General features: G+C 38.0%; 1 protein-coding gene across 1 annotated transcript in view; it reads left to right on the plus strand.

Annotated features, from left to right (window-relative positions):
• bcl2b (BCL2 apoptosis regulator b) overlaps positions 1 to 17,589 on the plus strand; it is a 40,196-nt gene extending 22,607 nt beyond the window's left edge. The window contains exon 2 of the mRNA XM_059564119.1: positions 17,059 to 17,589. Coding sequence (XP_059420102.1) covers positions 17,059 to 17,196 — 138 coding nt within the window. The 3' untranslated portion in view covers positions 17,197 to 17,589. The remainder of the gene's footprint in view (positions 1 to 17,058) is intronic.
• The last annotated feature ends 31 nt before the right edge of the window (positions 17,590 to 17,620 follow it).

The following is a 17,620-nucleotide window of genomic DNA, read 5'->3' on the forward strand; positions in this document are numbered from 1 at the left end:
ATGTTAGAAAGAGATGTTTTAGGGGTGCATGGCTTTGATAAAGAATATCGTTTTGGATTTGAGACTTTAGTCTTTGCAACTTTACAGATCTTCTTTATGCACTAAGAGCTTGTAATACTCCAAAGAGAAAGGAAAACGTGAAATCGCATCATATGACCCCTTTAAGAACGTGCATGTATACATGCTCAGTGACCATGTCTACAGGGGTCCACTCTATATCATTTAATGTTTTATTTATTTATTTACTTATGTTTTGCATGGTTCTGTATATCGGTGAAACCACATGACTTTGTTTTGGCAGATAAAAGTTTTAAAATTATTAAGCAGTCAAGAAATTTTTGATTTTTACATTTTATTATGAAGAAATAATAATAGTTTATACCAAACTACTTAATATTTTCTTAATAAATAAGTTTTAATTCAGAAACTTTTTCATCAAAAAGGTGTGTTCAAGTCATTTTATGTACTGTATAAAGTAATAGATCCCAGCACATATTTTTGCATGGTTTAATAATGCCATGTGGTGGAGGAGCTATGCACCTTGGTTTACTAGGCAGTGAGCTTCCTTTGAGGGTGGCAAGGGGAATCTTTCTCTGTGGGCCGAATATAAGCCTCTTGAAACAGCAGGGAACAAAATGCAATTGTTTGTTTCTATGCTCCAATGCATTCCTCTCATTCTTCTGCAGGGCCCTTGATGGGAATCAGCTGGGTGCTGCTGAGGTCATTGAACTCGTTCTTGCTTTTCTTATCTGCCATTAAAGAATGCAACGGGCAGACTATAAAATGTGCAGTTGGATCATGTGGCCATTCTTATGTCCCAGACTTGATCTCATTGAGGAAGCATGGAGAGATGTCTAGAATGTTTTATATTTTAAAAGCTGAAAACTTTATATTTGGCAAGATATAGCTGACTTTATAAACTTAGAAACCTAGTTAAGACCTGCAATTAAGAAAAGTTGCAACTTTAACAAGCAAAACCTACTTGTTATGAGATGCTGAGTAAAAGTGGTGGCCAACTGATCCCTCAGGATACATTGACTAAGGATTGTGTAAAAGAGCAAAAAATTTACTTTAGCAATACTCCTATACTATAGTGGAAGAAAGATCTTTTATGAAGTATTGATTTCGTTTTTTGGGGTGTACTAGAATATGTTTTCATGCTTGATTGTTCCAAAAACAAATTATGTTTAATATATTTTACATTATTGCAGCACCTCTCTTCTCAGTCTGTCTTGAACACTCTGTTTAGTTCCCTTTTCATTGAAGCCCCTCCTTCCTAAACACAAAATGTGCTTTGATTGGTTAGCTAGCCCTGTGCATTGTGATTGGAAGAAATGTCATGCCCACTTACCATGACCACACGTTACTTCAGCTCAGCTGTACATATTGACAATGGGTTCAATTTTGCCATGCCAATTCAAGCACTAATCAGACCCTGAGAATGTTTAGGAACAGGAGGATCATGCAGAACTTTTCTTAGCATAAATTGAAATGATGGTTCTTCTATGGAATCAGTGCGAAAACCCCCTTTTGGAATCTTTATTTTTAGAATGTGGAACATTATGACGTATTATTCCACTCTGGAATGAAGTGGTATTTATGAGCTTCCAAATGGAATTGTAAGAATAACCATTTTTCCCAAGTTGGCTTTCTAAAGGACATTTACTGTCCCTTTAGCCAACAGCTAGTTGAGCCAGATGTTGACAAGCTTGACTGCTCGATCAAACTAAGCAATGCTGAAAGTGTTACAGAGCCGAACTTCTACAACTGTCTGGTTTGGGTCAGCCAGCAAATCAGAAATAAGAAGACTGCTGTGGACTGTTAGGACAGGTGAAAGGATAATTGGCGTGGACCTGTCCAACCTTCAGGACTTGTACAACTCCAAAGTGAAGAAACAGGCAGGTGACATCATCACAGATAAAAACAATTCCCCCCTGTGCCATCTCCTAGTTAAACAGCTAACCCAGAAATTACCACCTGTTTTCTGTAATTAACTTCTGTAATTGTTCTCGTGTCATATATGTATGCATGTACCAAGAGCTCCTAAAAAAACACAACAAATTCCTTCTGTTTGCACAAACTTTGGACAAAGAAGTCCAAAAACATTGGAATAATACTTTAATTTTAATGATAATTGTCTGTTCATGGTTTTTTGTTCATTATGTAAAAATCTTTCTCAAACTCACACCTGGTACTTGATGAAACTGTAGTGCTAAAGAGGTGTCAGGGGAGGTCAAGTTACTTCTAGCAGATTACTGTTTACAGCTGTTTACCTGGTGATCTAATATATTTAGTCACTGTTTTCATCAACTGGGCTTCCTCATCTGTTGCCAAAACTATTAAGACTTCATTAGACGGTTGAGCTATTTCATATTTCTTTTTATTTATTTGTATTGTTTGGCTTCATTTACATTAAGTACTCAATCTACAATGATATAGAATGAGTCTTTGAATAAGACTCATTTGAGTGCACTTAATGAAGTCTTAAGACATTAAAGGTGAAGTCATTTTTCCACAAACTGTTTTACAAATCAATAAATCTTTCTTGAAATATTTTTCAGAAAATGTTTGTTATGTGATGTTGTTTGTGAGAGGCTTGTGATAGTGTTCGTGACAGTGGAAAATCACTGAAACATAAACCATATCCAGGGACCAGAAAATCATAGAGGATACTTTTGGGAAGGTGAAGAGGCCAACCAACTTGCATTAACCTAGCAACCACTTAGAGATACTCAGCAATGGCACAGCAACACATCTCAATAAGTTTTCAATGCACAAGCTCCACTATTTATTTATTTTTTATTATAATTTCAAAGAGTTTAGTTAGTTAATACACCTACAAATAGTTCGGAGACCATTTCTGGCACTGAATAAAAAAATAAAAACATTTAATTGCAACTTTTTATCTCACAATTATGAATTTTCTTCTACATCTCTTTTTTTCAGAATTGTATGATATAAATTCGCAACTCTGACTTTATCAAAACTGAGTGATATAAACTCGCAACTGCGTTGCGTTATAAAACAGTTCCGCTCCTTGATTCTGATTGGTTGAGCTGCATTGGAACTGTTGTAAATTACACTACAAACATACATCTTTGTTTACTTCTGTGTGTTGCTCGGCAACTACTTTATTAGAACCACAATTGTTTCTAAGGGACTACATTGTTTGTTGGAAGAATACTCTTCTTATTTATATCATTACACTTTATTTGCTCTGTTTTATTCTGTGAAACCTTACAACGTATGTGGAATAACCGTTCTATAAAAGCAATAAGCTAACAACGCCCCTTCGCTGTTATAAATTCACTGTAAACCACGGCTTCACAGGGCTTATTGCTTTATTGAGATATAATCTCTTGTGATTCGGATTATTTTTTCTGAAAACTAGCAATTGTGAATTATAAAATGCAATTCTGAGTAATAAAAATACTTTATAGGGTCACAATTCTGGCTTGTTATAAAGTCAGAATTGCAAGATATAGACTCATGCAGCTCACAATTGAGACTTGATATCATGCAATTTCTAATTTATAACTTGTAATCGCCAGTTTAAATCTCACAACTCTGACTTTTTTTGTAAACATGCAATTATGAGAAAAAAAAAGTCAGAATTGTGATATAAAATGTAATTTTTTTATTCAGTGAAGGAAACGGGCTTCCATAAAAATGTAACATGATATGCATGCTGATAATTCCTTATTACAATATGTAGCTTCCTCTCCAAAACCAATATATCCTGAAGTGTTTATGTCTTTGTTTTTGGATTTCCCTAGCTAACCGCAGCTCACTAAACCCTTGCACTTTGAGCCGCAAGATGTTTCAACAAGCTGTCATCTGGCCATCATTGTTTTGGCAACCAGGCGTTTGTCTTTGCAGCAGACATCTCCCTGGTTACAGGCTTGGCATCTGTATAAAGCTAGCATCTCCATGGAAAAGTTAGCTGCAAACCAGTGTTGTTACACTGAATGGGAAAACGCTGTCTCTGTCAGTATCCTGAAAGTGATACTGTTTAAAGTTTCAAAGTCCATTTTTTTTTTCCAAAATCCAAGACATCGTAATAGGGTCACTTTTTTTCTTTCTGATACTTTTAAACTAAGATTAACGGCTATGCCTAAATGTGTATTAATGTACTCAGTGCTTTATAATTACTTTTCTTTTTTAGGAGCACACTCAGAAATTTAGGAGTGCCTTGATCAATGACAGAAGTTAACTTTACCATTATGGGGGAATATCTGCCCTCTTAAATGGAATTTCATGGTAATTTCTTAACTTTGCAAGGGCATGTTTTAACATTATTAAATGTATGTGTCATCTTTTACAGTGTCAAAATTTTAAACGTAAATGTATAAATTTGTTAAAATATTAATGCAAACAAATTCAGTAAGAGTAATAAGACACGATTAAGATGCTACCAGTCAAATTAAATCAGTATCAATGGTGGCGGCTGATTCACTGATTCATTCAAATTGGCTTTTTCATTAAGGAGCAAAGCTCTTTTTAAATGTTTCACTGAATCATTGACTCACCTAATTTGTTCAAAAATGCAGATTCATTCATCAACAAAATACAGCTGTGTTTGCTCAGATACACACAACTGTGACTTGTTTGGAGCTATTTTCCACAAAAAATTGCAGTGCAAAACATAACTGTTGCACAGTATAGATGACACCATGTCTGTATCTCAGTGTCAATCTTCCCCACCCTCACTTCATGTTGCTGTTTTAAATGTAACGACACACTATAAATTGGTAGGAGACTTTTCATACTAGTAGAGTCAACAATGTTCAAACTATAAATTAATGGCTGAAATATGACATAAACTGGACACTGTTTGGATCCCCTTGTGCAGTGTAGTTCTTAGATTCAGTGATGTCGACCTGAAGACTTCCAGGTAGATGTACATCAGTGGTGTCCAAACCTGCTCCTGGAGGGCCAACGTGAGAGTTTAGTACCAACACAGTATAGCATGGTGATGTACTTGACAATGTTAATGTTTTTGGTTTTGCTATTTTTAGATGAACAAAACAGCTCGTTTTACAGCTTGATATTGCAAATTCACCAATTTGCAATATCAAGCTGTAAAAATGAGCTGTTTTGTTCATCTAAAAATGTATTATCTTAATTATGAGCACACTTTGTAGTGAAAACAGTTTGACTGTTTACTGCATGTTGTTATTTTTCTCATTATTTCCCCACAGCGGCTAATAACCTGAAAGTCGCATATTCACAGAAAACCACTTATTTCCATGTTGAAAAATAAGGTGGATAACATACAGTCTAAAACATGTGTTACTCTTGAACGGTGGAGTTTCATAAAAAAAAAAAAAATAGTTTTGATCAAAAAGCTGAGAAAATCAAATTTTTGTCAAACTGAATGTCCGGATTCAGAATGCATGGATAAAGTCAATCGCTTCTATCAACATCCCCAAAGCTTGCCCAGTCCTATACCACTTCCTGGGTTGAAATTTCATTTGATAACGTTAGGCAGTGTTGAATTATATGCTGTTTAATGTTTGATGATTGCATTATATTACAAAAGCATCTGCTTACATATGTCAATGTCAATGTTAATGTCACCTTTATTTATATAGCGCTTTAAACAAAATACATTGCGTCAAAGCAACTGAACAACATTCATTAGGAAAACAGTGTCAATAATGCAAAAATGATAGTTAAAGGCAGTTCATCATTGGATTCAGTGATGTCATCTCTGTTCAGTTAAATAGTGTCTGTGCATTTATTTGCAATCAAGTCAACGATATCGCTGTAGATGAAGTGTCCCCAACTAAGCAAGCCAGAGGCGACAGCGGCAAGGAACCGAAACTCCATCGGTGACAGAATGGAGAAAAAAACCTTGGGAGAAACCAGGCTCAGTTGGGGGGCCAGTTCTCCTCTGACCAGACGAAACCAGTAGTTCAATTCCAGGCTGCAGCAAAGTCAGATTGTGCAGAAGAATCATCTGTTTCCTGTGGTCTTGTCCTGGTGCTCCTCTGAGACAAGGTCTTTACAGGGGATCTGTATCTGGGGCTCTAGTTGTCCTGGTCTCCGCTGTCTTTCAGGGATGTAGAGGTCCTTTCTAGGTGCTGATCCACCATCTGGTCTGGATACGTACTGGATCGGGGTGACTGCAGTGACCCTCTGATCTGGATACAGACTGGATCTGGTGGCCACGGTGACCTCGGAACAAGAGAGAAACAGACAAATATTAGCGTAGATGCCATTCTTCTAATGATGTAGCAAGTACATAGGTTGTTATGGGAAGTGTTTCCGGTTCTGGTTTACCTAATTAATGCAGCCTAAAAATCCTTTAACGGATTTGGATAATAAAAGCATATTAGTATGTTATGTGTATGCCAGGTTAAAGAGATGGGTCTTTAATCTAGATTTAAACTGCAAGAGTGTGTCTGCCTCCCGAACAATGTTAGGTAGGTTATTCCAGAGTTTGGGCGCCAAATAGGAAAAGGATCTGCCGCCTGCAGTTGATTTTGATATTCTAGGTATTATCAAATTGCCTGAGTTTTGAGAACGTAGCGGACGTAGAGGATTATAATGTAAAAGGAGCTCATTCAAATACTGAGGTGCTAAACCATTCAGGGCTTTATAAGTAATAAGCAATATTTTAAAATCTATACGATGTTTGATAGGGATCCAGTGCAGTGTTGACAGGACTGGGCTAATATGGTCATACTTCCTGGTTCTAGTAAGAACTCTTGCTGCTGCATTTTGGACTAGCTGTAGTTTGTTTACTAAGCGTGCAGAACAACCACCCAATAAAGCATTACAATAATCTAACCTTGAGGTCATAAATGCATGGATTAACATTTCTGCATTTGACATTGAGAGCATAGGCCGTAATTTAGATATATTTTTGAGATGGAAAAATGCAGTTTTACAAATGCTAGAAACGTGGCTTTCTAAGGAAAGATTGCGATCAAGTAGCACACCTAGGTTCCTAACTGATGACGAAGAATTGACAGAGCAACCATCAAGTCTTAGACAGTGTTCTAGGTTATTACAAGCATATGTGATTGCTTGTTGCTTCACCAAGTCTAGAGATTCAGTACTCTTTCAGAAGATACGCAATAGCACCTCCTACTGTACGACAGGGAAAACAAGGTATGTCAGTGGCAACAGAGTTAAGAAAATATTTGGGAACATGAGAATACGTATATTCAATAATTGCATTAAGGAACATTCTTACAAACTTTAAATTTATATTAAAGGGTTAGTTCACCCAGATAGCAAAATTATGTAATTAATAACTTACCCTCATGTTGTGACCTCCGTTTATCTTTCGAACACAGTTTAAGATATTTTAGATTTAGTCCGAGAGCTCTCAGTCCCTCTGTTGAAGCTGTGTGTACGGTATACTGTCCATGTCCAGAAAGGTAAGAAAAACATCATCAAAGTAGTCCATGTGACATCAGTGACATCAATTTTTTGAAGCAATTAACTGCTGTGAAGAGAGAACTGAGCCGAGCCAGATAAGAAGAACCAAGGAGCTGATGATACTGCGCATGTGTGATTCAGCGTGAAGCAGACTGACACACAGAGCGTCTGAACCGAACTGATTCTTTTGGTGATTGATTCTGAACTGATTCTGTGCTAGTGTTATGAACGCGGGTAAACCGAAGGCTTGAATTAAGGGCAATCATCGCAAATGACGCCATTACGTCGAGCGAAAAAGAATCGGTGAACCGTTTTCTTCAACCGGTTTATTGAATCGAACTGTCCGAAAGAACTACTGGTGACCCGAAAACCGGTGCAACCGGTTCTTGACTCGTGAACGAGTCAGTCTTTTGTTCGTTATCTGGCTCAGCTCAGTGATCATCTTCAGTTCTCTCTTCACATCAGTTCAGTCAGTGTACTGTTTGAGTGCATGAATTACTCCGGGATATTGGTTTGTTTGAACTCAGAGGAAGTGTCAGCCACATTAAAAAAGTTAACAGCTTAAGTCATTTGTGGATTAATGCGTATTAGAGATGCGAACCGTTTAAAACGATTCAGTTCGATTTGGTGAACTGAATGATTCGTTCGCGAACCGGATATCCAGACTGCTTTGATATGAACTCTCTCTCACAACAGACACGGAAGAGAAGACAATGCTGAATCGTCGTCGTTTTTGCTATTTTTGGACCAAAATTTATTTTCGATGCTTCAAAAAATTCTAACTGACCCTCTGATGTCACATGGACTACTTTGATGATGTTTTTCTTACCTTTCTGGACATGGACAGTAGACCGTACACACAGCTTCAATGGAGGGACTGAGAGCTCTCGAACTAAATCTAAAATATCTTAAACTGTGTTCCAAAGATAAACTGAGGTCTTACGGGTTTGGAACAACATGAGGGTAAGTTATTAATTACATAATGTTGCTATCTGGGTGAACTAACCCTTTAAAAAACCTCTTAGGTTCTATCTTGAATCCAGCCCCTAAGACTCTCTAGCGTGAATTTATCCATCCTTCAAGAGATATACAACTTACTTGATGCAACCTCCTCTAATTAGTGAGCACTTAGATGCAGACACTTTCTTACCACAGTGTAAGTACGTCGGTTGAGCTGGTCGAGAAGCTTAAACAATGTTTGGGGCAGGACTACCTGTTGGCTGGACTAATGGCAGGCGGGTGAGTGTTTGGGAAGTCATTATTTTTGCAATTATATTTGGTGGTGCAGTAATTACACTACACTTTAAACCTGCAGCTATCGATTAATTTAATGAAGATGGATGCCTTTGTCATTATTAATTCTCGGCTCTACACTGATTAGCTTGATTACTGCTTAGTGCCTGTAGAAAGAGGATGGATTGGAATCGGCATCCAACTCCATACGCCCTTCCACCAGGTGATGAGTCAGCGATCTTTTGCCAATATCTGCGCCCTCCACATGCACCACGCCAGGCCTTTTGGACTGCCGGCTCTTGGCAGATACAATAAGGACAGTTTTATTAGATTAGTGGCCAGGCCTGGCCTGTTTATTTATAGCAGGGGTGGCTGCTTTCTTCTCTTCTCCCCAGGGAAAGGGCAGCACACCCACGCACAGACCATCGTTGACAATGTGTTAACCTCAGTCATCAATGTTCAAGGTGGAGGGGTTGAAAGCTTATTTTGTACAACAATGTCTACCCTTGTGTTTGTGCATTTCCTCAGGCTTTTCCAGGTATTAAACACGGTCATGGAGCACATGAGTTGTGCAGATATTAATATCAGGTACTTGGTGTGCTTTTCGCACATTGAACACGGTGTGGGATTGTTATGGCTTGGTGTGCACCTCTAATGTTATCTGATTTTCTGCTGTACAGAGATGGCCCAGTGATTTTTGGCTCCAGGCTAAGTAAGCATTAATTTTGGTTGCCCTGCCTGCAAGTTTTAATCCCAGGTGGATGCTTCAAGCTTGTGTCTAGTCTCATTTAGCCAGACTTTTGACTTGCAGCACAAAGTCTGACCCTCATCACAGTCTATAATGGCCAAGAGTTGCAAACTAAGACTTATTTGCACTCACACAACAAAACACACTTATATTTCTGTACCATTTAAGGTGGGTTTATTTCAAATAGATTACACCACAATAATAGCTCTTCATGGAAAATAATGAATTCAAATATTGGTGTAGGAGTCTCAGCGAATGCTTTTCCCCCCTGGTGATCTGATTAAATGCCTGTGCGCCTTGACCTCTTGAATTTGCATTGCTGTCAGGCAATGGATGAGCTTCTGAGGATAAGACTAGCTTGTGTCTGGTTCATATTTAACAATACTTCATAATAATATAGTTGCATGCCTAAAAGATACAAGTAAGTGAATGCAAATCCTTGTAGTTATTCAAGCTCAGTTTCATTCTGAAAATTAGAAAGCAACTGATAATGTGTTATACACTCACCTAAAGGATTATTAGGAACACCTGTTAAATTTCTCATTAATGCAATTATCTAATCAACCTTGAGGCGGATGGGCTACAACAGCAGAAGACCCCACCGGGTACCACTAATCTCCACTACAAATAGGAAAAAGAGGCTACAATTTGCATGAGCTCACCAAAATTGAAAAATGTTGCCTGGACTGATGAGTCTCGATTTCCGTTGAGAGTCAGAATTTGGTGTAAACAGAATGAGAACATGGATCCATCATGCCTTGTTACCACTGTGCAGGCTGCTGGTGGTGTAATGGTGTGGGCGGTGTTTTCTTGGCACACTTTAGGCCCCTTAGTGCCAATTGGGCATCGTTTAAAATTAAATGCCACGGGTACCCATCCTCTGATGGCTACTTCCAGCAGGATAATGCACCATGTCACAAAGCTCGAATCATTTCAAATTGGTTTCTTGAACATGACAATGAGTTCACTGTATATGGCCCCCTCAGTCACCGGATCTCAACCCAATAGAGCATTTTTGGGATGTGGTGGAACGGAAGCTTCGTGCCCTGGATGTGCATCCCACAAATCTCCATCAACTGCAAGATGCTATCCTATCAATATGGGCCAACATTTCTAAAGAATGCTTTCAGCACCTTGTTGGTGTCTTGGTGTTCCTAATAATCCTTTAGGTGAGTGTACATGTCATGGTGAAGCAGCAGTTTGATGAAAATCTAGTTAGTTAAATAGTCAAAAACAATGGCTTAGACATTCAGCTTCTAAATACTGAGATACTGTATGTACAATGTAAGTATGTGCAATGCATTGGACAAGCATTCATTTCTGCATATGCCTGAATTGCGTATAGTATGATTTCTATTCTTAGCAACACTTTGCTCTTTGTGGATAAAAAAAGATAAGTGCACTTTAGCACCTATGGCCATATTCCTTTACAAACTCCTCTATTTGCTACAGGAGGACCATCAAGTTTGATCTAATTGAATCTTTCCCAGACAATTGCCTGATCAAGAATTAGATCATTGTTTCAGCGAAGGTCATATCGGATTGAAGTTAAAGTTGAAGAAAATAAGCAGGGGATGATATTCAGTTATAACCGTACGTCACTCTGGTTTCCATTGTTCATTGTCCTTTGTCTTTCGTCCTTGCTAGCTTCCCATCCAAAATTAAAAGACTGTCACTCAATCCTCCATCCCCAAACTTTGATTTACATGCAGTTAGTTTGGATGAGAAAAATCTATTATGAAAACTCCTGGCAAAATGCTTTCCCTCAATTTTTTTCATCTCGCCGAAGGATGAATGCTCCTATGAGCATTGACCCTAATTTGAATATTTATGTGGTGGAACAGGTCCAATCGCAGATAATTTAGGAGACTGCAGCAGTTGGATCTCTTATGCCAAGTCAGCTCGGCTCTCAGGGGCCTCAGGTGTTTTCCAATGAATACTAACTGTGTTCTTCTGGAAACCCTGCCAGCTGCTGAAAAACACAATGAGATGACAATGTGTGCAGGATGCACAGAGCATCACACAGATGAAATATGATAACAGAGACCAAACATACAGGGAAATATTGTGTGCTGTTCCACACTGTACTAAAACCTCAAGTCCAATGCTTTGGGTTGATTTAAAATGAGACATGCAATCTCTGTGACCTCCCAGTATATGCAGGTGCATGTGATACGGCAGCTGCGATTACCGTGGTATGCTTGTCAGGTTTAATTAACTGCAAGGCAGGAGCACTGTCGCTCTTTTTATTTTTTCCTCTGTAGTCATGTCGAATCAATAGCCAAAGGTTTTTTTTCTTTTTTGAGTTCATCCAGGGCTCTGTGCCCTACACTACCAGTTTGCTGACATGTCTGGTTATCTTGGTAAGAAGTCCTCTGTCATAATTTTGCCTCTCAGCCAGGTCATTGGACAAACACCCCTGAGACCAGCTTGCTGACCTTATTGTGTGAAGCAAGTTGGCTGTTTTTCCTTCTCTGTGAACCTAACCAGGCACAATGTGACCAGCTTCTAATTAGCAAAGTGATTTTCTGTCCTCACTGAAAGAGAAATACTGCCCAAAGCTATAGACATAGCCAATTAGGACATATTTGACAATTAAAAAGAAGCAATTAGAATTTGCAATGGATGGGGCTACGTAGAACAATTTGACAAAAATAGGCTCCACAGTGGGGGTTTTGAAGGTTTTGCAGGGTACTTTCATGAAATCAGAATTAGAGTTTGTTGTAGAGGTCTTCTTGGGTCCTAAAATGTGTACCCAATCATTTCTTACCTGAACCTGATGTGCATAACTTTTTTTTCTTTTTTTTAAAGAAAAACCTGACCCGAGACAGACCCAATAAAATTAGACCCAACTCAACAGTATTTCTTTCAAAACCAACTGGACCTGAACATTAAAGGCATTGACATGTGCACAGCCCATGAAGTGGACCCATGAAGACCTCTAGTTTGTGTCTTTAAGTTCATGCATGTTAGCTTTTTTTATTAATATGCTGCTGTATGAGTGTCTTTCTTCTGCTGAACACAAAAGAGGATATTTTGAAGAATGTTGGTAACCACACCATTTCTGGTCCGCATTGACTTCCTCATTAATTTTGTTCTCACCATGGATGTCAGTGGGGACCAACAACACATGCAAAATATCTTCTTTTATGTTCAACAGAAGAAAGAAAATCATGCAGGTTTGAAACAAGTTGATGTTGAGTAAATTATTACAGAACTATCCCTTTAAAATGGGGGGGGGGGGGGGGGGGCATGCTGAATCATTAACAATAAGATCAGTAACATGTATTTAGAAAATGGATCAGGTGAATTTACACTTCATCACAGTTTAACAACATCTTTCCAATCCAAAAGAAACTACTGTTAATGTCACATAATGGATGCAGTGCAATACAGTGAATACAGCCAATCACATCGCAAGATGGGGAAGAGCAGCTTTAAAATGGGATAATGAAGAATAATTCATTTAGCCTATCACTTCTTTGACCCATATAACATGTAGAGGACATTCCCAAAATCTATTATAAAGAAGAAGAATCTGAAAGTGACCCAGATTTTTTACTTTGACACATTTATTCTCCTATTTAAATTAAAAGTAAAAAATGCAATTCCTTTTTTTTTTTTTTTTTTTTTTTACAATTAAGATGCAGAAGTTTATAATGGGAATTTTTTATTTCTAATAATCATATCTTGAATAACAGCCATACAAAAATACTGAAGTGGTAAGAGGATACAGGGATGAAATACCATGGTATTTTGATACATACAGTTGTGGTCAGAATTGTACATACACTTTTAAGTATCTGCAAAATGTTAATTATTAACATTGTTAACATAGGTATCATGCAAAATGCATGCTATTTTTATTTGCTGACCTGAATAAGATATTTCACATAAAAAACATTTACATATAGTCCATAAGAGAAAATTACCCCATTCAAAAGTTTTGATTTTTAATACCGTTTTATTACCAGGATGATCCATGCTTTTTTTTTTCATAGTGAAACTGCCCACTACTCTTCAGAAAAATCCGTCAGGTCCCACAAATTATCAAATTTTTTGCTTTTCCAGCATCTTTTGCGTATTTGATCTCTTATCCCAACAATAACCGTATGATTTTGAGATCCATATTTTCACACTGAGGTTAACTGAGGGACTCATACACAAATATTACAAAAGGTTGTTCACTGATGCTCCAGAATGAAACACGATGCATTGAAAGCCATGCATATGTGCACATATCTATAGACTGAACATGTAATACGCATACGCATGGTGTCATAGTTTTTTGTAGTTGAGACGATAGAGACCATAACAGCATCATTTTTAAAACTTGCACTTTGAAAAATATTTTCAAAAGTTTGCATCTTCTGGCCTTTAAAACACTATTGCTATGTAAATGAACAGCCAAAAACACATAAAAGGATTGAAAATAGTGTTGAGTTAGTTTAGGCTTTCAATCATATATCAAACATTGATCAATGCACATGCATAGAGCTCATCAAATATGATTTTCTATGTGAAATGCAAAATATTAAGTGAGCTTGTAACATAAACAATATACTGACTTTTTAAGCCACTTTTTAAAACATTTCTTGTAATGCTTTTACCTGCTATAATAATGTAGATGATGTCTTTAAATGATGTCTATTCGGGGCTTTTTCAACATATATGTGATGAATTATTTCATTACAATTTGTAATCAGTTGACAGACTTAAATATGGAATGATTACTCTATTCTTATACACGCCATTTACAAATGGTATATAGAAAAAGTAACACTATTGGTACTTTTATTGTTCATGTCCCTTGGCAGGATATTAGTTCCTAAATAACATACAGATGTCTGTGAAAAAAAGTTTTTAAAGAGTGAAAGTGTTGCAAAAATAGTGTCATTGGAATATCTGATCTTGTGACAGCCATCAGTTTCTGGAAGTGTATTTATCTATCAACATAAGTGTAATGGAAAATATAGGCTACACTCCAGAAGAGAAGTCATGTGATGAGTGTGTAAAGAGTGTATTGAAGCCTGACCTGTGACGCTTGTTCCTGTGCTCCTGTCCCATGATGCCCACCTGACTCTCTCCCATCATCCAACGCTCTCGTGATTTCCAACACGCTCACATAGTTAAGACAACACTTGAAATCATTTAGAAACGCTCTGTTCTGCAGCGCTGTATAGGTTATGTTCGGACAAAATACTAGCACACTACATTCTCAAAACTGTGCAGTGTACTTTATACTATATTTAAATAGAACACATCATATGTTGCCAAATAACTTCTCTAGATTTGTATACATCCTGATCATGTTTAATTCAGCAATTTAATTTAATCTTTTGAGATTTTTTAAATGCTATTTTGTGTTAACTATATTATTTTCGCCAGTCATATTAGGTTAAATCACACACATTGCATTATGGGATAACAGCAGAAATAGTCACAGTAGTATATTTGTATGGTGTTTAAACATATGTAGCAGTGTTAGATAAGGAAGAACTTCTTGGAAATGTAGGCTTTCAAAAGTCTTTTCTTTAGTTGTGCCTTAAGAATTCTATGAATCAATGAAGTGTGGCCTTTTGTAACTCCTGCTTGTGTTTTCACTCATGTGACCCTAAGTACTCGCCCAAGCACTTCCAGAGCTCTGAAAATCTGCTGTCACATGACAACAAGCCTCAAGGACTTTGTGGCCTTTTGACTTTGAACTGTCTGCACCATTTGGGCAACCTTTGAAAACTATCTAAGTTTTAGTTCTCCAAACGTTTCCTCCTATTCTCTCAAAGGGACTTTCCTTCGTTTGTGTGCACATCGTACAGTAATATAGGGGGTGGAATGTATGTGTGGGTGAACGTATAAAAAGGATTTTTACGCAAAGACAAACTTCTCGAACCTTTGCTGGCATGACTTGCTTGCCATTGTTGAAGTTTAACAAGGGCTCGTGCTGTCAACCCCCCGTCGCTCATAAAGCAGGATTCGCACGGTGGGTGGCATGCAGTGTTTACTAATTAACACCTGAAATGTGCTGTGGTTTCATCAGGGGAGTGAGTGCACACTGGGAGTACAACACAAAAATGGCCGCGCTTGCATGACTGTTAAATCAGAACTTAATGAGATGATGATTTTCCCTTGAAAAAAAACGAAAGAAAAACCCAGAGGTTAACAGAGATACACAAATGTTATCCACCCACGAGGCTTTCTTGCGTTTTATTTCTCAGCTGTGCTATGTCTCTCACAGTCTACATGGAAGGGAGGATGAGAGGAAAGAGTTTCTGGTGTTTTGGACTGCACCCCGTGAAGCTTCAGGATAAAAGGAAATACTTCCTGTATATCATTTTAAAAGGACGGTTCACCCCAGAATTAACCTGCTTGTACCAAATCTCTATGATTTTCTTTATTCAATGGAACATAAATGGAGAAGCTAAACAGAATGAAAGTTAGTGGGGAAGGGACACTCCATCTCCAAAAATGACACAAAACACAGACAATTAATATCACCAAGTATAATAAAAGCAGCCCGGTATTATATTTTTAAGTTTTCAAAAGCTGTATGATGGCTTTGTGTGAAGATCAGACCAACAATATTCACAAATAATCTCATTTGTGTACATTTAATTATATTGTAAACATATTGTGTCAGACTTGGAGTAAATGATGCAAACTCTTGAGCAGCAACAGCAGTACGATGTACTGCGCCATTTTAGTTTATGTTTGTTCGCGCTTGCCTTTAAAATCGACACGCAATGCACATGTCTACATAACTAACATGTACTACGCATGCGCATAACATCACTGTTTTCAAAGATTCCTGTATTGGGTTTTTACACGGAAACTTGCACTTTGAAACCCATTTTCAAAAATATGCGTATTCAGCCCCTAAAATGCTGTTGACGAGTAAACGCACAGGCAAAAGGCATAAAAAGTTCCCGTTTTAGGCTGAAAATTTTGTTGTTTAAACATCCTCTAAAAGACTTGCCTTGTATTCAAATATGCATACTTCACTACTAAGTCACATGACACTGGATCACAATGTCTTTTTCAATCTGTTCCTCACTAAAAGCTTTCACATTTGAATATAGGGCACGATTCGTTTGGACTGCAAGGCACTTTTATCATCTTCTTTTGTGCTTTTTACATGCTTTCATTTTTTTGGTCCACCTAGGTAAAAGATCTGGATTACTGTATGCATATTTTCTCATATTACTTTGTGTGGAAACCTGATAAATGGCTATAACGCCCATTATGGATTAATTTATGATACTTGGTCTATACTATTAGAATAATTACACAAGATATGAGGTATCTATCTCCAACAAGCTGAGTTGTGTCTTCTGGAAAAGAACTACAAGAGGAACTCTCCCCAAGTTCAAGTTCGGATATCCTGTTAAACAAAACTTTCCTGGTTCGGGAATCCACTTCCTCTCTCCGTCTGGCTGCCTGAAGTAGTTATATCAGCGGGCTTCCTCTCTGCTCGGTTTTAAAGGCACATATTAATGCATTATTCTGAAAAAGTCATAGTTATAATAAGAACTGGTCCCCAAACTAAAGTGGGATCATCTAGACTGTTATATTTTCTGAAGACTAAAGTCTAATCAACAGTAATAGTAATGCATTAGTAAGCACCATGATCGATCTGTTCAGTTAAATGCTACATTTTGATGAAATGTCTTTCTCTGTCTCTGCCTCAGGAGGCGTTTGTGGAGCTCTACGGCAGGCAGAGGGACTCTGTGTTTCGCAGCTCGTGGTCATCGATAGTAACGGTCTTCGGTCTAGCCGCTCTCGGGGCTGTTGGCTTGACCATAGGAGCCTACCTTGCTCAGAAATGAGGAGCCTTCCCCTTCTTCAGTCGCTTGCCCTCTCTCTCCATCTGAACCCCCTCCTCAGCTTTCCCCAAAGGACAGTCGTGTCCCCAGGACAGATGCTCTTCAAAGCCTCTCTCCCACTCTCTACCCGGCTTTCTTCTCTGCCCTCAAACACAAAGACAGAAAAGACAGGAAACGAATGTGCTGCCGACAGACCATGAGAGAATGGAAGAGAAGAAAAATAACCCAAGTGAAAGAGACACTTTTGGTGTTCTTATATTTAAAAACGATGGAAATCTGGAGGTTTTGAAGGTCTGTGCTGATTGACGACACCAGCACTCTCCAAATGTCCTTTAGGAGTCATGTTGATCTTAAGAGACAATCTGCACTAAACTACCATCGCTGTTCTTAGTAGTTTTGGTATTACTTGTAGCCCGGTCTTTCACCC

This window comes from Carassius carassius, chromosome 12 (assembly GCF_963082965.1).
Source record: "Carassius carassius chromosome 12, fCarCar2.1, whole genome shotgun sequence".
NCBI classification, from domain to species: Eukaryota; Metazoa; Chordata; class Actinopteri; order Cypriniformes; family Cyprinidae; genus Carassius; species Carassius carassius.